Source organism: Portunus trituberculatus, chromosome 14 (genome assembly GCF_017591435.1).
Source record: "Portunus trituberculatus isolate SZX2019 chromosome 14, ASM1759143v1, whole genome shotgun sequence".
Classification (NCBI taxonomy): domain Eukaryota; kingdom Metazoa; phylum Arthropoda; class Malacostraca; order Decapoda; family Portunidae; genus Portunus; species Portunus trituberculatus.
In genome coordinates this window covers 19,964,184-19,986,734 of record NC_059268.1, presented here as the reverse complement: position 1 = coordinate 19,986,734, position 22,551 = coordinate 19,964,184, and the positions used below count along the sequence as shown (strand labels likewise).

At 44.5% G+C, this 22,551-nt stretch overlaps 1 protein-coding gene across 14 annotated transcripts in view; it reads left to right on the top strand.

The window, feature by feature from the left end:
- LOC123503796 (dual 3',5'-cyclic-AMP and -GMP phosphodiesterase 11-like) overlaps positions 1 to 22,551 on the top strand; it is a 142,853-nt gene that overhangs the window by 46,257 nt on the left and 74,045 nt on the right. For 3 of the 14 annotated variants that reach the window (XM_045253803.1, XM_045253802.1, XM_045253798.1), the window contains exon 1: positions 9,947 to 10,339. The exons of 5 other annotated variants lie outside the window; for them this stretch is intronic. Coding sequence is in view for 3 of the 9 variants with exons in the window: in XM_045253797.1 (XP_045109732.1) it covers positions 10,337 to 10,468 (132 nt within the window). In the remaining 6 variants the exon portion in view is untranslated. Of the gene's footprint in view, positions 1 to 9,946; positions 10,469 to 22,551 lie in introns of those variants that run through there. 6 more of the 14 variants (XM_045253797.1, XM_045253796.1, XM_045253817.1 and 3 more) reach the window with 4 other exon arrangements.

The following is a 22,551-nucleotide window of genomic DNA, read 5'->3' as shown; positions in this document are numbered from 1 at the left end:
ACACACACACACACACACACACACACACACACACACACACACACACACACACACAAATTGCAAGTCTTAAGTTAATTATATGTTTTTCCTGCAGGCTTAGAGAGAGAGAGAGAGAGAGAGAGAGAGAGAGAGAGAGAGAGAGGGCATAGTGTACATAATTTACTTTTCTTTGGCTTGTCTCTATCAAATACTTACATGTGTGCGTGTGTGTGTGTGTGTGTGTGTGTGTGTGTGTGTGTGTGTGTGTGTGTGTGTGTGTGTGTGTGTGTGTGTGTGTGTGTGTGTGTGTACCAGCTGAGGTGCCAGAAATAGTTAGGTGGAAGTGTCCCAACTCCATCAGCTGGCATTGTTTTCCTTACCTGTCCACCGTGTGCCTTCTTCTTCCACTGCTGCCCTCCACTCATTCATTCCTCCCGCTATAACCAGACCTTGACCATCCCCCTTGCTTGCTGTGGCCCGAGAGAAGCTAGGCAGAGGGGTAGTGTTGTGATTGAGGTCAGCGTGTGGTGCTTTGTTGTGTTCAAGATGAGTAGATAGGCTCTCTCTCTCTCTCTCTCTCTCTCTCTCTCTCTCTCTCTCTCTCTCTCTCTCTGCGATAATTTTCAGATCACTGAGACGAATAGCCGAGTTCTAAAGAGTATTTGTCCTGTTGATAATGCAGAAAACTTGTTAACATGTCACTAGAGTTACAGAAACATCCTTACAGACAGGCAGACAGGTAGACACACAGGTAGGCAGACAGGCAAACAAGCAGGCAGACAGACAAGCAGACAGACAGGCAGACAGACAGATATATATGTGAAAACTTATTCCTCTGCCAAGTTCTCGTGGCAGTAAACAACTTAGAGCGTAAGGAACTGACGTAAGAGAGAGAGAGAGAGAGAGAGAGAGAGAGAGAGAGAGAGAGAGAGAGAGAGAGAGAGAGAACACACGACTTCCTATGCAGTATGACTCGCGTGTTTTAGGTTAAGTGGGAGTCGCACTGAGTAAGACAGCGAACAGAAGACTCGTGCTGTTTGTTGTCCAAGGAAATGCCTGCCTGCTGCCCTCCACGCCCTGCCACGCCCTCCCTCCACGCCCTCCACGCCCGCCAGTACATGCCCTATATACCTACCTCCTCCACTTGCCTGGTCAACCTCATAACCTGCCTATCTTCTGCTTCCTCGCTCTCACTTCTCTCTCTCTCTTTCTCTCTCTCCCCGTCTGCTTTTTTCTTTTTTTCGTTCTTCCTTTTTTCTTTGAGTCACCGCCTCCTCTGCAGACGCTCTCGTTTAGAAAGGCTTGTTAACTTTCTTTCTTGCTGTGGTGGTTGTTGTTGTTGTTGTTGTTTTGGGTTTTTGTTTGTGGTTGATGGTACTGTTGTCTGCTGCTGAGTGATGACTGCTGCTGCTACTACTGCTACTGCTACTGCTACTGCTACTGCTACTACTACTACTACTACTACTACTACTACTACTACTACTACTACTACTACTATTGATGCTACTGTTACCTACTACTAATATTAACGCCAACACAGCTTTCACTACTACTACTACTACTACTACTACTACTACTACTACTACTACTACTACTACTACTACTACAAGCGAGCAGGAAATGGAGCAGAAAGTCATGCATATTCTGAGCACCAGGAACCATTGTTAAGATGTTGGTGATCTTAAGAGGAAAATGCAAGAGTAAAACTATTTTCTCAGTAACGAGGACTAGCGATGCCAGACGTGTGGGGGCCAACTAGTGTGTGTGTGTGTGTGTGTGTGTGTGTGTGTGTGTGTGTGTTTCTAGTACAGACTGGACGCTTTTAGGAGTCAAGTGTTTTACAATTAGACTTCTGAGAAACACTACTTCGTGAACAGGTGTGTGTGTGTGTGTGTGTGTGTGTGTGTGTGTGTGTGTGTGTGTGTGTGTGTGTGTGTGTGTGAGAGAGAGAGAGAGAGAGAGAGAGAGAGAGAGAGAGAGAGAGAGAGCACCACTAACCATTAAACCTCACACACCTGGCTGGTTGGACAGAGTGGGCCAGTGAGCCTCCTAGAGTGTCCTTACTGTTAATAACAATGAAACCTTTATAATATTGCACTAAAACCTCATAAACTCTCTTAGAAAACCCTTCACTTCATCTATAAGAATTCATGAAAATCTGTCGCTGTATTTCAGACTCATATTCTCAAACACTTCTGTGCTTCACCTGTATTTCAAAGGCTTTATTTAAGTTTACACGAGTTTTTTAAGGTGTTTTTTTAACTGTTCTAGGGGCAGAGTGACACAATTTCTACATTATTAACTGTAGAAACACACTTGCAAACCCTGCCAATCATCTCTGTGGTCTTGGAAAATAGTCTTGGTGAGAGAACAAAGCATTTCCGAATCTCCACTATTTCCAAAGGCTTTATCTAAATTTACACGAGATTTTTAAAGTGTTTTTACTGTTCTAGGGGCAGAGTGACACAATTTCTACATTATTAACTGTAGAAACACACTTGCAAACCCTGCCAATCATCTCTGTGGCCTTGGAAACTAGTGGTGAGAGAGGAAAGCGTTTCTGAATACGGACCATTTCTGTGTGTGTGTCATCAGCAGTGCATTGTCCCTCAGCGCTTTCCTTGCAATCACGACACACACGGAGGCACCAATTAACGCCTCACTTGAACTGTCACGAGTAAGGAACGCTGGCAGTACATCCACTAAGCTTCTCTCCCCGCGGTTTGGATTAGAGAGCGATATAATGTTTTTTTCTAAGTCTCACATTTAGCAGGCGGTGTATCACGTGTGTTGGCTTGTCGCTCTCTCTCGCTGCCAGACACGTGAACCTTCCCTTGGTATTTCCCGCGTGCGGCTTTGCAAGGGTACACTTCTGAAGCACCTATTCTGTTCAACTCTCTAATGCAAGAGTTAATCAGCACTCTCAATCATTCATACCTTTCACCGGTAAACTCTGGAAATCCCTGCCTGCTTCTATATTTCCGTTTTCCTACAACTTGACTTCTTTTAAGAGAGAGGTGTCAAGACATTTGTCCCTGAATGTTGGTTAACTCTCATGTCTTTTAGGGAACTGGCAACATAGTGGGCCGTTTTTTTTCCACATTTTGGTGCCCTTTGGCCGGCTGTCCCTCCTGCATAGAAAAAAAAAAAAAAAATGCCAGATATAACTTTTCCTATACGGTATTAGGAGTTCTATGGAATTTACCTCTTGCTGTCTACTGATCATGGTGGGATTTCATAAGCCAAGCCTTTCTGTATCTACTCTACATAATGTCTTAATACACCTTTAATACTGGGATACATTTTTAGCGTGAGATTTGTGTACAATTAGACCATTTTATTGACATAAGGAAGAGTCTATGGAAGTCAGAAGATTAATGGCCACAGTCTTCACTATTTTAATCACACACATAAGTTTCTGAAGCTGTGTAAAATCACCAAACAGTTAGCAAAATGAATATGGAAACGCGTCACAGATTTTTGCACTCATTTCTTGACGTAAACATTAGATACATAGAGATTACAATGTTTAAAAGACTCACACTTTTGTTTTTGTATTCATTTTTTTTACTTAAACATTAGATACATAGAACATACAACTTTTAGCTCCCTCAGTACTGTGAAGACTGTGACCATTAATCTTCTGACCTCATAGACCCTTCCTAATGTCAATAAAAATGGTCTAATCGCACATAAATCTCAAGGTAAATATGTGTTCCGGTACTGAAGGGGTTAAAAGTTGCATTCTCTGCGATATTTACGTAAAGAAATAAAGAAGAGACAAACCTGTGAAAATCTCTTTAAAAATTGTATTCTCTACGATATAAATAAAGAAATAAAACACAAGATAAAGACGAGTGGGAGAGGAAGAGGAAGAGAGACGAAGGGAAGAGGAGGAAAAGAAGAGGAAGTACGAGAAGGAAGAGGGAGAGAGAGAGAACAACAAGAAGTAATTATCTTTGAGTCCTTCGTGAACACCAGCCAAGCAAGCACACCACATCCAGGACACACTTCCAGTACTACCAGCCAAGGCTCTCCATCAAGGACGCCAGTTTGGGCATGCAAGTATTCACTCTTTGCCTCAGTAATGAACGACTCTCCCAACCACACTGGAGTCATCACCAAGTTAAATGCAACGAGTAAAATCAAAATATTGCCCTTTGAACTCTGTCATTGCTTTCACTGTTTGTTGGTATTCTGGGCACTGGGAGGAACTGTGAGAAGGAAAGTGAGAAGGCTAGTGACGTGTTTCTTACTCTGGTCACTGTTATTGAAGACACTTGAGTACATATGTGTCTTAAAGTCTAGAACACGTTAGGACGAATGTATCATAGGAAATTGCATGTGAGGAATTGTGAGAAGGAAAGTGAGAAGGCTAGTGACGTGTTTCTTACTCTAGTCACTTATTGAAGACACTTGAGTATACATATGTGTCTTAAAGTCTAGGACACGTTAGGATGAATGTGTCTTAGAAAATTGCATGTGAAGAATTGTAAGAAGGAAAGTGAGAAGGCTAATGATGTGTTTCTTACTCTAGTCACTTATTGAAGACACTTGAGTATACATATGTGTCTTAAAGTCTAGAACACGTTAGGATGAATGTTAATGAATAAATAAGTAAATAAATAAGATAACAAATGAAAAACAAAGCAACAGACACGAAATTAACCCCTTCAGTACTGAGACGCATTTTTACCATGAGTTTTGGGTACGAATAGACCAATTTATTGACATTAGGAAGGATGTATGGAGGTCAGAAGATTAATGGCCAGAGTCTTCACTGTTTGAATCCCCCACATGAGTTTCTGAAGCTGTATAAAGTCACCAAATAGTAAGCAAAATAAATACGAAAACGCGTCATGGTATACTGAAGGGATTAAACTCATACACCCCCTCCACCTTCGCCTTCCTTCAGTGCACTTTACGGTCAGGTCTGAGTCAATACGGAACTTTAAAAGAAGATTAGATAAGTTCATGGATGGGCATGATAGATGGAATTAGGTAGCTCTAAACACGCAGGGACTGCCTCGTGTAAGCCTGGTGGTCTCTTGCAGCTTCCCTCTTTTCTTATGTTATGTTCTTTGGAGGGAGCCGTCCGCCGCTGGAGCTCCGTGGCCTGACTCCCGCACCACCCAAGGTTATGCAGCGCTGGTATGACAGAATCTTTGCTCCGTCTCGGGAAGCTTAGTCACCCACTTCGCTTTGCCCTTCCTTGCTTGGTCGGTGCGTCTGGCCAGAGAGAGGGAGTGTGTGTGTTTGAGTGTGAGTGTGTATACAGGCCTGATAATGTGTTAGTGGTCAAATTTTGGCTTCTTCACGACGCCTTTCGATCATTCTGCTTACTGTTTGTGATTTTATACAGCTTCAGAAACTTATGTGATGATTAGAATAGTGAAGACCTCCATAGTCCCTTCCTAATGTCAATACAAATCTCAAATCTCAAGGTAAAAATGTGTCCCAGTATTGAAGGAGTTAATGTAAATAGATGTAATAATTAATGTAAGAAGCTCCATTGTTTTTCCTGTCTGAGTATGCACCCACAGATTGGCGCCGTGTTTAAGTGTGTATCCAGGCCCAGTGATGTGTTAGTGGTCAAATTTTAACGTAAAGGGATGTGATAATAATGTAAGAAGCTCCATTGTTTTTCCTCTGTCTAACTAAGAGTACACCCTCAGACTGGCGCCGTGTCCTGGTCTAGTATATGCATCACACGTAGTTTCATTAGTGAGTAAGTAAAGACGGTATTTGTTCACGCTCCAGGCTTTCAAGAGGACTGTTTTCCAAGAGCACAGATCAGTTAATAAGTCACATGATTCCCCTGAATGTGTAGAAATGTTTAAGCCCTTCAGTACCAGGACGCATTTTCACATTAATTCTGCTTGTAATTTGGTGACTATGCAGCTTCAGAAACTTATGTGGGGGATTAAAATAGTGAAGACTCCGGCCATTAATCTTTTGACCTCCACAGACCCTTCCTAACGCAAATAAAATCGTCTAATCAACATCCAAAACTCACGGTAGAAATGCGTCCCAGTACTGAAAGGGTTAAACTGTTCGTAGAATCATGGAAGCACCCTCAAAATTGACTTACTAACGATTCAAACACTAGAAAAACCATAATTCATCATACCCTATACATTTGTTCTTTAAATGTGCTGAAAATTTTAGGTAACGAAACTATATCTTCAAAACCACGAGTAATTTCACACAAGGAAGCGAAGAGACAACTTAAAACAAGCAGAAGAATCACGAGGGGACTCTAGACACTCACCATTAATTTCCACGAGAGTTTATGCGTTAGGAGCAAAGGAGATATAAGACGTGGGAGCGATTGGCGATGCAGATCAAACCGTCACAATTTACAAAGGTGGTCTGGCCTGCATGACGTCTGCGTGGAGGTCAGAAGTTTGTGGTTCGTTCACTGTAGTTTATGAGGGCCGGCAGAGGGTCTTCCACACGTGGCTAGCATTCTGACAAGTGTGCTACGTCTCTCTCTCTCTCTCTCTCTCTCTCTCTCTCTCTCTCTCTCTCTCTCTCTCTCTCTCTCTTCCTTGTATGCTAATAATGCGTCTAACTTCTTCTTCCGTAGTGGATAACATGCAAGGTACCTAGACTATCTTTACCTCGTCTTTCCGGGTTGTTGTTGTTGCTGTTATGGTAGTGGTGGTGGTGGTGGTGGTGGTGGCTATGATCTTGTAGTTATGATTCAGTAAAGGACACACACACACACACACACACACACACACACACACACACACACACACACACACACACACACACACACACACACACACACACACACACACACACACACACACACACACTCATTTTAGTGAATCCCCATGCTTACGTACACTCATCCATCCTGTGACGTGCTTTGTGTGTGTGTGTGTGTGTGTGTGTGTGTGTGTGTGTGTGTCTGTATGTAAAGTGGGAGAGGTGGAGGAGGAGGAGGAGGAGGAGGAGGAGGAGGAGGAGGAGGGGAGATGCAGCAGGAACGAAAAGAAAGAGAGAAAGATGGAAGGAAGAAAGGAATAGAGGAAATCAGTAACGAAAACGAAGAAGTAGTAAAAGAGAAGGAGGAAGAAGAAGAAGAAGAAGAGGAGATAGAAACACAAAAACACACGAACGACGTTTAAACCCCCACGAGGAAGGCGCCAAAAAAAACAAAACCCCGTTGGACTAGGAAGTTAGGAGATCAGTGTTCGTGGGGACGCGTGGTGAGGCATGGTATAGCGGGGAAGTCTCCAAGGTAGCGTGGAGGGGCGTGGCGGGGCGATGGGACGATGAGCGAGCAATGGAAGGGCAGAGGCAGCTGTAGGAGGGTATAACAAGCAAGGAAAGGAGTTTAATGTAAAGTAATTAGTGATATAGTCAGGAGAATTCAATGCGTGAGTGTATGAGAGAGAGAGAGAGAGAGAGAGAGAGAGAGAGAGAGAGAGAGAGAGAGAGAGAGAGAGAGGGAGTGGGTGGCCTTCAACTGTGTGTGTGTGTGTGTGTGTGTGTGTGTGTGTGTGTGTGTGTGTGTGTGTGTGTGTGTGTGTGTGTGTGTGTGTGAATGACATCACCGGACGGAGGTTATGTGACTTTTGTTTTTGTGTCCTATTTACTTTATAAACTGATTTTACTTTCATTTTTATTTATTTTTTTATTTAGACACATTCGTAAAAGACAGAAAACGTGGAAATAGGTGAAAATAAGAAGTGATTAGTTAGGTTTATTTCAGTAGTAGTAGCTCCACACACACACACACACACACACACACACACACACACACACACACACACACACACACACACACACACACACACACACACACACACTGAACTGCCTACCTGCTTCTGTATTTCCACTTCCTACAACTAACTTCTTTTAAGCGAGAGGTGCCAACACATTTGTCCCACTTTGACTAAATCTTCCTAATCTTTTACGAGACCGCAATTCTAGTAGGTCTTTATTTCTATTATAGTTATTTTTCCCCTTGGCAGTTCTCCCACACATACAGGCACACACGCACACGCACACGCACGTCTCCTAGGCTTCTGTATAAGGTGAAGTGAACATGAAGGTTAAGTGGAAAGATATGCAGAGGAGAAGCCTTCGTCAGGAGATGTATATGTGCTCAGGCAGGAGACCAGCTCTCAGGGATTTCTCAAGGTCTCCTCCTCCTCCTCCTCCTCCTCCTCCTCCTCCTCCTCCTCCTCCTCCTCCTCCTCCTAGTTTTTCTTCCCTCCTTCTCCTTCCTTTTTTTGTCTTCCCCTTTCTTCTCTTTCCTCTCATTTTACCTGTCCTCTTCCATCTCCTCCTCCTCTTCCTCCTCTTCCTCGTCTTCTTCTCTTCTCACCATCTTCCTTTTCTTTTCTTTATTCTATGTATTCTCTCCTCACTTTTTGTTTTTCTATCTCTTCGTTCTCTACCATTTCTCCTACTTTTTTTCTACTTCTTCTTCCTTCTCCTTCTCCTCTTCCTCTTCTTTCACCTTTTTTTTCTCGTTTGTACCCTATCTTCTTTTTTCTTTTTTTTTCCCGTGTTCGTCTCCCTTTTGTATCTTCCATTTCTTCCTCTTCTTCCTTCTTCTTCTTCTTCCTCTTCCTCCTCTTCCTTTTTTTGTCTCACGCACCTGGTCTATTTTGGCCTTACGCTGCTTTTTCTTCTTCTTCTTCTCCCTCCCTCATCTTCGTTCTCTCTTTCTTTATCTCTCTTTCTCTCTTATTTTCCTCCTTCTCTCCTCTTCCTTTTTTTATTCTCCTTGCGTATCCTCTCCTTATTTTTTCCTCTACTTGTTCCTTCCTCACACTCCACCTGCATGCATCCTCCTCCTCCTCCTCCTCCTCCTCCATGGGAAACGTTTTAGTGGTGCAAATTTGGAAGAAGGACAGGCAGTAGGTAGCCAGTAGTAGTAGTAGTAGTAGTAGTAGTAGTAGCAGTAGAAGTAGATAACAGTACTTCATTATACACCTGTGACCTGTTCCATACCACCCGTTCCCTTCCCATCCCAGCCCTCTCCGCCCCTCACAGACACTAACACCGGCATTCATTTCCAACTCCTCTCCCGTCCTCCCTTCCTCCTTCGTCCTTCCTCTGCACATTTCCATACTAGTGCTCAACCCGCCCCGCCCCGCCTTGCTAGGGGTCCAAACTGCTGCCTACACATACTTTAATTAGCTCATTGACTTTCTTGGGAAATATGTATAGGAGTGTGTGTGTGTGTGTGTGTGTGTGAGAGAGAGAGAGAGAGAGAGAGAGAGAGGTACACGTGCCCATACATAAATAGGAGTGATTGTACAACCCCCACGTTTTTTCTCCCGTGTGTCTTGCAAAACCATGTGTGTGTGTGTGTGTGTGTTTGCCAAAAGAAGACAGGCAGTGTTGTGGCCAGCCCCTACAATGGGCGGAAGACACACACACACACACACACACACACACACACACACACACACACACACACACACACACACACACACACACGTGACTCCAGAGACGACATAGGTAACGGAACACCTGGTGACCTACAAGAGAGAGAGAGAGAGAGAGAGAGAGAGAGAGAGAGAGAGAGAGAGAGATGTACACTGGTAAACTATGAGGTAATTTCTCTCTCTCTCTCTCTCTCTCTCTCTCTCTCTCTCTCTCAAGACGCTCGCGCATAGACATCTTTTCTTTCTTTTTTTTTTTCCTGGCACAATATAAAGACTGGTTTGGTGGTGGTGGTGGTGGACTGGACTGGTTTTAGTGGATGAACTGGTGGCAGCGGTGATGGTGGTGGCGGCGGTGGTGGTGAGACAAACTAGTTACAGCAGCGTGCAGTGGTGATGGTGGCGGCAGAGGCGGTGGTGGTGATAGTGGTGGTGGTGGTGGTGGTGGTGTAGAGGTAGGTAGTTGTGGGACAGGCGGTGTGGTGGTGGAGGTAGTGGTGTTGATAAGAGGAACCTGGCAAGCTGGTAGTGTCAGTGTCAGCTGTGGTGGTGCTACGGGTAGTGGTGGTGGTTGTGGTAGTAGTGGTGGTGGTGGTGGTGGTAGGCTCACAACGCTGTTTCCCGTGGGCCAAAATGTAATGCCAACTTGCTCTGACGTACACCACCACCACCAAGAATACAACAGAAACCACCACCACCACTAGTACCAGCATCACCACAACCAACACAACAACAGCAGAACAACAGCAGTACCCAAAACAACCACCACTACCCACTACCAGCACCACCACCACCACCAACACACACACACATCAGCAACAACAGTGGCAGAGCGACTCGCAACCCAGTGTCCGCGCATTGGGTTCTCGCCTCAAGACTCAAACTCAGTCAGTTGTGTGCTAACCTCCGACGAGTGAAGTGTTGGTCCCCGCTTTCCCTGGCTCATGGTGGGTCTCGGTCTGCGTGGCCCCATTAACACACTAGACGCATTGGGGACGGATTGTGCGACTTTACAGTGTTTTCTTACGTTTACAAGTGGACTACACACTGAAGTTCTTCCCTACAGGACGCCGTGTGTATGTAGTGAAGACTGTGTGTGCGTGCGTTTGTGAGTGTGCTGTGTGTGTGTGTGTGTGTGTGTGAAGAAAAGGAAACCAAAGTTGTGAAATGCTTGGGTGTTTACAAAGAATTCTTCGTGGTGGTGATGGTGGTGGTGATGTTAGCTGAAGTTACCGTGACAGTGATGGTGAAAGAACTTATACCACGGTGTTAATGAGAAGATCAGGGCATGGGCGTGGATTGAAGATAGAAATAATGTAGCAAATCCTCAACGCCTTTTGTGTGTGTGTGTGTGTGTGTGTGTGTGTGTGTGTGGTGCAGTGGATAACATTTTCCGCTGGGTATCTGGTGGTGGAGCAGAGGCGAAGGGTGTGCGGGCGTGGCGTGCGGGCGTGTGATGGGCGGTGGGCGTAGGTGACTCCAGCAGGTGTGAGGTAAAGACATGGCAGGGCGGAGTAATTGCATCAGTTTTCGTGTCACACCTGTTGTTGGGCGTGTCAGGTGAGAGAGAGAGAGAGAGAGAGAGAGAGAGAGAGAGAGAGAGAGAACATAGTAATTAAGAAAACAAAAACCCTAATTGAAAACATATCAACAACTATATCGTTAAGAACTTAAACACTTCCTCTCTCTCTCTCTCTCTCTCTCTCTCTCTCTCTCTCTCTCTCTTTGGGGGCGGCAGTGGCGATGGAGTGGAATGAAGAGCGTAAGTCGTGTAGTTGGTGGTGGCGAGGCGTCATGTTGCGTCGGCGTGAAAGAACTGTTTGTTTGACCGCACGAGTGATCACCAGAGAGAGAGAGAGAGAGAGAGAGAGAGAGAGAGGTGAGGAGGAAAGCTATGTCAGTTTGATAAGACGAGTTTCAAGAGATCAATTAGTATCGAAAGTTTGATATATTTACACGCCACTTATATGAGGATCGGCTCTTAATGGTGTGTATTACTAGCTGGAGTGTTTACTGAGGGTGTTTCAAGTGGTGTGTGTGTGTGTGTGTGTGTGTGTGTGTGTGTGTGTGTGTGTGTGTGTGTGTGTCCATAATGAAGGTTTTGAGTTGTATATAAACATGTGAGGTGAAGTCGATTTTATGTAACATTCTCACGCGGATTGACATACTCTCTCTCTCTCTCTCTCTCTCTCTCTCTCTCTCTCTCTCTCTCTCTCTCTCTCTCTGCGTCGTGTTGTTATCGGGTTCAAAAGAAACTCATTGGGTAGGTCAGCTTCCTCACACACACACACACACACACACACACACACACACACACACACACACACACACACACACACACTAGCATTTACGTAAGTCATCCAAGTGAGGGTTGAATCATGCTTACGGGAGGGAGGCTGCATATGATTACTGGCTTTTGGCGGGAGGTGGTGAGTGTCAGCTGGTTAGAGACTGCTGTAGTACCTTATGTAGCGGTGGTGGTGGTGGTGGTGCAGTCATGGCTAATACTTAAGTAACATCTGCTCTCTCTCTCTCTCTCTCTCTCTCTCTCTCTCTCTCTCTCTCTCTCTCTCTCTCTCTCTCTTGTGTGTGTGTATTTTAGGTTGGTTTTTCCTGCTTTAGAATCGAAAGGGGTGATTTTAAGTATAGGAGGGAAGGTGACTCGTGTTTAGGCTTGCGTTGTGGCATTTGTGTTGTGTAAGTCTTGTTTTGTTAGTGTGTGTGTGTGTGTGTGTGTGTGTGTGTCTCTGTGTCATATAATCCCGTGGTTGTACTGAGGCCGGCGTAAGTCTATCAATGGAGTGACTTTCCGTGTATCTAAACTGTATTTTCAAGTCAGTCAGTCAGTTAGTTAGTCTCGTGAAATGAAACAGTGGAGGTAAAACACATAATTCTCTCTCTCTCTCTCTCTCTCTCTCTCTCTCTCTCTCTCTCTCTCTCTCTCTCTCTCTCTCTCTCTCTCTCTCTCTCTCTCTCTCTCTCTCGCTGTCAGGGTTAAGGTTATGAGAGAGGCATGACATCTCTTCATACCTTATTTTTACACCTCCAAGCACTCCCAGACACTCCTGCCAACTCAAAACCCTCAATTTAAAGCTACACGTGTTTTCAAGAGTGTATTTATAGTTTTAGCGACAAATTAGTAACACTTCTACACTCTCAACAGGAAAAACAGTCTCGAGAACCCGGCTTATCATCTCTGCGGCTTTTGAAAATAGTCGTGGTGAGAGGACAAGACCTTTCAGAGTATTTTTCCTGGTTATTTCCCGTTTGTACGTCAGCCAGCTTAGTATAACCACCCATTCACTCATAAGACACGTCACTCGAGGCTTGGGCGTTGTAGATGGCGTGCTAAATACAACTTATGACTCCCTGGGAAGCACGAGGAGACGCTGGCGAGGCAGAAAATGAGGGTTGCGAAAAGCTGAAGGCAGGTGAGGGTGTGGTGATGTGGGAGTGTGGCGCTGTGAGGCGAGACGAGGGTTGGCAAGGTGTGTGTTTCCTGTCTCTAGATCTTGGCGAGGACCCAGACGTTACGGTGCATGTGTGTATGTGTGTGTGTGTGTGTGGGTGTGTGTTCCCAGTACTGTTATTAAGCGATTTCTTGCCTCTGGTTCTTGCTTGGTAGAATATTATCTCTTCTAGAAATTCGTGTTTGGGGTGATTCATATTTTTTTTTTTTTTTTTTGCCTCCGTGTGACTTGTGAGTGAGGAGGGAAGGTGTGGCTCGATAATCTGATTCGCGGAGTCTCTGGGAGGGAGTGAAGGGAAGAGGGAGAAAAATAGTAATATTGCCACTGATTTCATGCTATATTCTATGATTTTACCAAGCTTCTCGTTCATTTCCTTCCTATCCTACCTTCAGTTAAGATTTCTTACTTCAATATCCCTAAGTAATGTATTTAACCCCTTCAATAGTGGGGACACATTTTACCTTGAATTTTGTGTACGATTAGAGCATTGTATTGACATTTGCAAGGGTCTTTGGAGGGCAGAAGGTTAATGGCCACAGTCTTCACGTCTTCACTATTTCAATCCCCCACATTAGTTTCTGAAACTGTGTAAAATCACCAAATAGTAAGCAGAATGAATATGGAAATGCGCCATGGTACTGAAGGGGTTAAAAGTGGCTCATTGGCGGTGGTAGGAATAAAAATGATATGTTAGTAACGTTTTCTATAACTTCTCGTTTGTTAATCTTTTCGGCTTTTAACCCTTTCAATACTGCAACGCATTTCTGTCATGAGTTTTGGGTATGATTAGGCGATTTTTACATTATGAACTGTCTATGGAGGTCAGAAGATTAATGGCCTGAGTCTTCACTATTTTAATCCCCCACATGAGTTTCTGAAGCTGTGTAAAATCGTCAAATAGTAAGCAGAATGACTAAGAAGACATGCCATGGGGTACTGAAGGAGCTAATGCTATTTATTCGTTACCTATAAGCGAGTGTGTCATTGCTAAACATTCCTGGCAGTGTGGAGCGTCCGTGGGCGTTTAGATGGTGCAGTATGATGTATACTAAAACCTCACTGTATTTTCCTGTTTCTCTCTCTTTAGTATTCCTTGTCTTGCTTCTTTCTATTTTGATTTGATTTTGAGTTACTTGTTGCAGAGGAAAGGGAAACAAGAGCAGTGGGTGTGATTTGGGGTTAATTCTCTCTCTCTCTCTCTCTCTCTCTCTCTCTCTCTCTCTCTCTCTCTCTCTCTCTCTCTCTCTCTCTCTCTGTCCGGGGCGTAGTAAACAAGGAGGTCCGAAGTGAGTTGTTTGTTGTTTGTTGTGACGGTAAAACGCTCTTCCTGTGATGGTCTCAAGGCCAAGAGAGAGAGAGAGAGAGAGAGAGAGAGAGAGAGAGAGAGAGAGAGAGAGAGAGTTACGAAGATGCTCACTTTATTTAACTATTCATTGTCTTCAAAAAATTACACATATGCCAACTTTTTTTTTTTTCCAGTTTTTTACCCTTTATTTTTTTTTCTCGTATCAATCTCGAATGTTCGTAGAGTTCAGCTGGACACTTTCCCCTCCCACCACCCCAGCCGCCGCCGCCACCGTGTCACATTTATCAAAGACTTCTTATCACATGTTTTACTCGAGATTAAGTCACTGAGTCACGTCACACTCTGCAGAGAGAGAGAGAGAGAGAGAGAGAGAGAGAGAGAGAGAGAGAGAGAGAGAAGGAAGAGTCACGCTATAGAAGCTTAGTGAACTTGCTCTAGTTTAGTCTGGTCTCATCTGGTTAAAGCTCGTATACTCAAATACTTCTGTGCTTCACCTCCACTATTTCAAAAGGCTTTATTTAAGTTTACGTGAGTTTTTAAGGTGTTTTTACGGTTCTAGAGGCAGAGTTGACAATATTTCTACTTTACTAATTGGAGAAACACTTTTGAAAACCTCGGTAATCGTTTCTGTGGCTTTGGAAAACAGTCGTGGTGAGAGAGCTAAGCGTTTCTGTATACGGACGTCAGTTTGAGATATATGTGTCTCCCTGGCTTTGCTGGGTGACAATATCGACGCCAGCACCCGGAAAGGACGGTATTCTGAGTCACTTCTCCGCGGCACCTTCGCTACTTTAAGAAGGCTTTGTTAGTTGAAGTGGCGCGTGTTTCGAGTTTGCTTTTACGGTTCAAGTGGTAGGTTAACTTCTTCCTCTCACCATAACTCTGCCCAATTCCCTAATGCAAAAGTTAATCAGTACTCTCAATAATTCACTACTACTCTGTCCAACTCCCTAATGCAAGAGTTAATCAGTACTCTCAATAATTCACTACTACTCTGTCCAACTCCCTAATGCAAGAGTTAACCAGTACTCTCAATCATTCACATACCTTTCTCTGGTAAACTCTGGAACTCCCTGCCTGCTTCTGTATCTCCAACTTCCTATGACGACTTCATTTAAGAGGAGGTTTTAAGACATTTATCCCTTTTAATTTGGCTAACTCACGAACTTGCAAAGGGCCTGGCAACTAAGTGGGCCTTCATTTTGTTATATATTGCCCTTGGCCAGTTTTCCCTTCTTACTTAAAGGAAACAACAGGAGGAATCAACAGTCAGCACTCAGCACTCAGGCAACTCAGCATTCCAGCAGCTGAGAGGGGCTTGTTTAGAGTGTCAGTGTCAAGGAGTCAGTATTTTTCCTCCTGGTCATAAAACTCTCGTCTTTATGAACAATTCGTGTCAGAATCTGCTTTATGTTCTTGATTATTAGTTTTTTTTTCCTCTGGTTCTTCTTTGCCGCCGAGTTTTGGTCATTGATTTGCATTGACTTAACGTTTTGTTCGAGTTTTCTTTGTTTATTTAGACTGTTTTTATGAAGGCTGATGGGGATATAATTTGCACGTATTTAAATGAGGCTTGACACGATGTTTATATGTTATTGTGTTTTTAATCCGTACACGATCATATCTTTTCGTATATACCACTGAAATATTGTACTACTAGCTTATACGTCCTCCTGGAATATGTTTTTACGGTTATGTTGACAGATTAACAAGATCTTTAGGTTATTAACAGCAGATGCAGTCTTGAGAATCTGGCTTATCATCTTTGTAGCCTTTGAAAATAGTCTTGTATTCTCAAACACTTCTGTGCTTCACCTCCATAAGGCTTTATTTAAATTTACACGAGTTTCTTAAGGATTTTTTTATGGTTCTAGAGGCAAAGTGACAAAATTTATACATTATTAACTGGAGAAACACTCTTGAAAACCTCGCTAATCATCTCCGCGGCCTTGAGAAACAGTCGCGGTGAGAGAGAAAAGCGATTCTTAAGACAGTCTATAGTCATGGCGAGAGAGCAAAGCATTTTAGACTACCAGACAATACACCACGCCCCGGACCTACCGTGAACCTACAGCAGACACCCCAAAAGCCTCTCTAGGATGACGCAGCACGACCGCTAACCCTTCCTTCCCGCTAGGCACTCTTACCAATCCCACGAAAACCCGCCAGAGGAAGTGAAACTGATGCGGTAATGCACGTCACCTTGCGGCCTTTTGTTGCGGAATGATGCAGTACTGTGACGTGTGTTGATGGTGGTGGTGGTGGTGGTGGTGGCGTTAGTGTAAGAAGTAGGTAATGGTTGTAAAGAAGAAAATGTCCATAGTGATGTGCGATTGACTAAAATATATTCACCACCAGTTTTAATTAGTTACAGAGAGAGAGAGAGAGAGAGAGAGAGAGAGAGAGAGAGAGAGAGAGAGAGAGAGACAGACAGACAGACAGACAGACAGATAGATAGATAGATAGACAGACAGACAGACAGAGCAAAAATATCACTAAAAATTCGTAATGTATTGAGTCTAATTAAATCGTAGCGATCTACTGAACATTTTTTTTAACTCAAGTAGAAGCGTCGCATCGGAATACCAACAGGTGAGAGAGGAGCGAAGTAATCAAGGACACATGCAGGTGTTAATGTGTCGCCTTTACAAATGAGCGCCAGGTGTACATCCAAGAATCATTAACCTGAGTCTAGATGTTTCTCCGAGATTAGATAAAGGTGCCTCGTATCATTTATCAGCTTTTCCTGTGTTTCGCTTCTTTTTCTAGTGTAGAGGAGGTGGTTCTGGTGGTTGTAGTGGTTGTGTGTGTGTGAGTGTGTTCTGAGTATATCTTGCATCACACACCGTCCTCCATCACCTCTCCCTCCACCCACAACACACACACACACACACACACACACACACACACACACACACACACACACACACACACACACACAGGGATAAATGACAGCACAGTAAGAACACGGTGTCAGCGAGTAAAAGAGTTAATATGTTCCTTTCCCATCTTTTGTGTACCTGTGTCGCCCTCCCCGGTGTGACAGCCTCGGGTCCTTGCCTCTTAGAACTTCACTTGAGACTAGGAGCGCTGAGGACACACTGTGGAGGTGAAGAAGATGAGATGCGCCAACACTTTTTGTCTTGTACCCTTTACGGTTTATCCTCCTTTCTTTGTGTGTGTGTGTGTGTGTGTGTGTGCGTGTGACTGGCTTTATCATTCGTATTTTTCTTTCTTGTCTTTGTTAGTAGATGTGTAATTTCCTCAGTGGTCGAAAGGTCAGCGTGATGAGTTCTCAGAAAGACCGATTAAACAGAACTGGTTGACTCTTCTCTTAGCGTTCGTTCATTGGGTCAGTTATTATTGTAGTAGTAGTAGTAACAGCCACAACTTAACCAAACTACATCATATCTCCTTCATTTCTTGCTATTTTTTCCCGTGTTTCCTGAAGAGCTTCACTGTGTTTACTCCTTTTAGTTATCTCAATATCACTGTCAGCCATTTAACGCCTTCCTTATTCCCTCTCCTTACCTGGGCAGGTGTATGGTGGGTAGGAATGAGTGTGTTGGTGAGTAAATGTGTGAGTGAGTGTGTGTTTGGTTGAGTGAGTGAGTGAGTGAGTGTGTGTGGTTAGGTAAGTGAGTGAGTGAGTGGAGGGAATGGTTGAGTGGGTGAGTAATTGAAGAAAGGAATAAGTGGTTTTGTGAGTGAGTGAGTGAGTGAGTGGGTGTGCAGGTCGAGGTGTGCTGTGAACCTTACTCGCTTCAAAGGTCGTGCACAGAGACCGTCGTGGATTAAATGTTGAACCAGCCTATTGTCCTCTCTCTCTCTCTCTCTCTCTCTCTCTCTCTCTCATGTAGAGGTAAAATTAATAGCTTACCTGAAAAACTTCAAGCAACCTTCCTTCCTTCACTTCTACACTAGCCAACTAACCTGACCCGTCCCCCCCCCCTACCACCACTAAGCCCAGCCAAGTACTCTGCCTCCCCCACAGCCACCTGCCATCCCCTTCACCTTCCCTCCGCTTCTACGTCGTGTGGTGTTGTCGTCATAGTAGTAGTGGTGGTGGTGGTGGTGGTGGTGACGATAGTGAGCGTGCGACTTGCTGGGAGTGTTGTGAGGAGTGAAAGTCGTGGTGTGGGCCCAGACAGAAAGGTCGTTCCTCCTCCTCCTCCTCCTCCTCCTCCTCCTCCTCCTCCTCCTCCTCCTCCTCCTCCTCCTCCTCCTCCTCCTCCTCCTCCTCTTCGCTACTGGCCCCTCTCTACTAGACACTTTCCCTGGTGAAGACTTGTTTGTGTCCAGCTCTCTCGCTTGCACGCCGCGCCACACACACACACACACACACACACACACACCGTCTTATACGTACATAGCATAAGCGTTTTTATACATTTAAGAGAAAGAAAGACATGCTTGTGTATGTGTGTGTGTGTGTGTGTGTATCTATGTAGGGCACGGTCTTTAGTCATGCTCTCTTTGCCACACACACACACACACACACACACACACACACACACACACACACACACACACACACACACACACATGAACTAAGAGACCTTTGATCAACATAATGTGAAGTGATGCGCGTGATGTTTCTCTCAAATTTCCCTTTCCTCTCCTCTCACCACCCTTCACAGAGAGAGAGAGAGAGAGAGAGAGTTTACAAAAAAGTTTAAATCTGATACCTGTCTCTCCACCATTATTGTTGTGTCAGGTCATGTTTCCTTCCCTCCCTCCTCCTCCTCCTCCTCCAGCCAACGAACTGTAGGTCATCTTTGCGGTTGCAATTCCTCCCTCTTCCCTCCGGCGTGAGCGTGGAGGGAGCATAATAACCCGCGGGAGACAGAAGCAGCGTGGTGGTGGTGGTGATGGTGGTGGTGGTGGCGACGGCGGCGGCTGCGGCGGCGTCGGTGGGGCTTCAAATCTTGCATCGCTTGGCTTGTTCGGTGTCTCGTGAAGCGCCGCGCCGTCTGATTCGAACCCGTTTTCTGTGTTGTTTTAAAGGGTAGATCATTTTTTATTAGTTTGTTCTTCCCATTTTTTCGCTGTGTAACGTTTATTTGTAAAGTTTACGAGTGGATATTGACGGTATAAAGAATTGCTGCTGCTAGTTTGTGCTTTGTAATTTTCTTCATCCTCCTCCTCCTCCTCCTCCTCCTCCTCCTCCTCCTCCTCCTCCTCCTCCTCCTCCTCCTCGTCTTTTCAGTTGCTAATATATTCGTTTATAATTCCTTCTCATCATTACTTTGCATTTTCATTGTCATCATCTTTATAACCGTTATTCACGTCTCTGAGAGAGAGAGAGAGAGAGAGAGAGAGAGAGAGAGAGAGAGAGAAGAGTTACGTGCTGTGCCTTAAATGATGAGCAGGGATGAGATTCAGCTTCCTTCTTGCTGTACATCTTATTCTAGTCGCGTCCCTTAAAACTGTAGGGACGCCACCACCAGCAAGAGCAGGAGCAGGAGCAGGCAAGGGCACACACACACACACACACACACACACACACACAGCGAACCCGGAAATACTTGGCAAACATGTATATGATTTGTGGGCGCAGTGTGGGCAGCGTCGTAGTTAGTAGCCAGTTACTGCGCCTCGGAGGAAATACACTAGGGTTATATTATAAGAATTTGTCACTATTTGGTGTTGAATAAAAGGGAGATTAACACTGGGACGCATTTTTACCTTGATTTTTGGTGATTAGACGATTTTGTTGACATTAGTAAGGGTCAATGGAGGTCAGAAGGTTAACGGCCAGTCTTCACTATTTTAATCCCCCACATGAGTTTCTGAAGCTGTATAAAGTCACCAAATAGTAAGCAGAATGAATATGGAAACGCGTCATGGTACTGAAGAGGTTGATAGTAGAAGTGCCACATTGTTGGGTTGTTGTTGTGGAAGACGGTAAGTTAGGAGAGTTAGGAGCATAATCAGAAGTACTCGTGTTTTTTTTAGCGTGATGGATAAAAGTGAAACGTTATTAACCCCTTCAATACCAGGACGTGTTTCCATATTCATTTGGCGATTTTATACAGCTTCAGAAACTTAGGTAGGGGTTGAAATAGTGAAGACTCTGGCCATCAGTCTTCTGACCTTTATAGACTCTTCCTAATGTCAATAAAACCGTCTAACCACGCCAAGAATTCACGATGTACTGAAGGGGTTAAGGTTTTACGTAGTCTTTGTAAGAGTATCTGCCATTTTGTTTTGTCATGCGTCACCACCAGCAGGAGATTAGAAATGTGTTAAGTGTTTGTTAGTGCGTATCGAGAAACGCTTTGCTCTCTCACACCACGACTATTTTCCAAGGCCACAGAGATGATTAGGTGGGTTTTCAAGAGTGTTTCTCCAGTTAATAATATAGAAATGTTGTCACTCCGCCTCTAGAACCGTGAAGACACCTTAAAAACCCTTATTACTTTATCTGGAACCTTTTAAAACTGTTTCTCTAGCTACTACTGTAAAAAAAATATTGACACTGCCTCTAGAACCCTAAAAACACCTTAAAAAACTCGCGTAAAGTTAGATAAAGCCTTTTGAAATAGTGGAGGTGAGGCGCAGAAGGGTTTGAGAATACGAGCCTGTTTCAAGAAGGTCGTGGTGAGGTGTGAAATGTCAACAAAACTCTTACTTTCGGTTATATCCGTTAGGTGTCGCCACAGTGGATCACGCAGCACCATCCTCGCCACACACGCTTTCCTCTCACGCCTCGACTGTTTTCAAAGGCTAGAGATGATTACCGGGTTCTCAAGACTGTTTCTCCTGTTAATAATGTAGAAATCTCATTAATCTGTCGCAGCAACTGTAAAAAACACCCTTGAAACCGTTGAAAAATAGCGTAAGTGTGGCTGGGAAGTGTTTCAAAATACGAACTTCGTCTAAATGAAGTACAAATAGACGGCTCAGCACGAGAAAGAGGCGGAGAGCTTCACAAAAAACTCCACCGTCGTTAAAATGGACAGTCGCGCACATATTACGCATTCCCGAGGCTCCACTGAATATCGTAATGCTACCTAAAATATCCGTGCGGTGTTGCTCCTCCTGTGCTAATACTGTCACCAGCACTCCAAAATTAGCTCCACCTTGCCCCTTCTTCGTCACTGGCAAGGTGATAATAATACCTCAAGGTGGCTGGCGCTCTCTATCTCTGTGTGCGTGTGTGTGCGTCTCTCTCATTTCACTGTTGAGGAAGGAAGGAATGGATGTGGTGAGTGTGTGAACGTGGACAAGGGGTATTCATAATTCCTCTGTTAGTTTCGCATCTTAGTCAGCATAGTGGTTTTGAAGGAAGGAAGGATGTTACGAGTGTGTGAACGTGGAGGAAGGGATATTAATGCTTCCTCTGTTAGCTTCGCATCTTAGCTTAGTAATTTTGAAAGAAGGAATGATGTTATGAGTGTGTGAACGGGAAGGGTGAACATTTTACTGCCTCCTTCGTTATCGTGGACCTCTCTGTAATGTGGAAAGAAGGTGTTACGAGTGTGTGAACCTTGCGAGTTTGCTTCAGCGGCAGGAACAGTAAAGTACTTCGTTTGTTCTCTGCGATGCGTTCAAAAACTCTCCTCCTCCCTCTCTCTCTCTCTCTCTCTCTCTCTCTCTCTCTCTCTCTCTCTCTCTCTCTCTCTCTCTCATCGCGACCATTTTCAAAGCCCACAGAGACGATTAGCTAAGTTCTAGAGTATTTGTCCTGTCTGTAATGCAGAGAACTCGTTAACATGTCTCTAAAATCACAGAAACGTCCTTAAAAACCCGTGTCACTTCAACTAGAGCCCTTTGAAAATAGTGAAGGTGCTGTGAGGCGCGGAAGTGTTTCAGAATATGGATCTAAAATACTGGTGGTAAGAGAGAGAGAGAGAGAGAGAGAGAGTGAGTGGTTTAGCTGTAGGATAATAGATAGATGAATAGATAAACAAAGAGGTCATTAATACAGTAACCCCAAAAAAAACTGAATGTAAGAGAGAGAGAGAGAGAGAGAGAGAGAGAGAGAGAGAGAGAGAAGGGGGGGGTAGGGGATGACGCATTAATTTCAGCACAGTCACGAAGGAAGGGAGATACAAACAAGAGACAGTGAGGAGGGGGGGGTGGGGTGGCTGCTCTGACGTCTCCAAGTGTAATCTCTCACCACTAGTCACGTGGAGGAGAGACTTGACCATTGTAGAAAGTGACGCAGAAGTTGGCGAGACTCATGCATTGTGTGTGGGGGAGGGGTAGCTTGCCCCTCTCTCTCTCTCTCTCTCTCTCTCTCTCTCTCTCTCTCTCTCTCTCTCTCTCTCTCTCTCTCTCTCTCTGGTTTTTGATGAATGGTGAGTGACTGATTGGGTTCTTTACGAGAGAGAGAGAGAGAGAGAGAGAGAGAGAGAGACTATTAACGAGGAACACA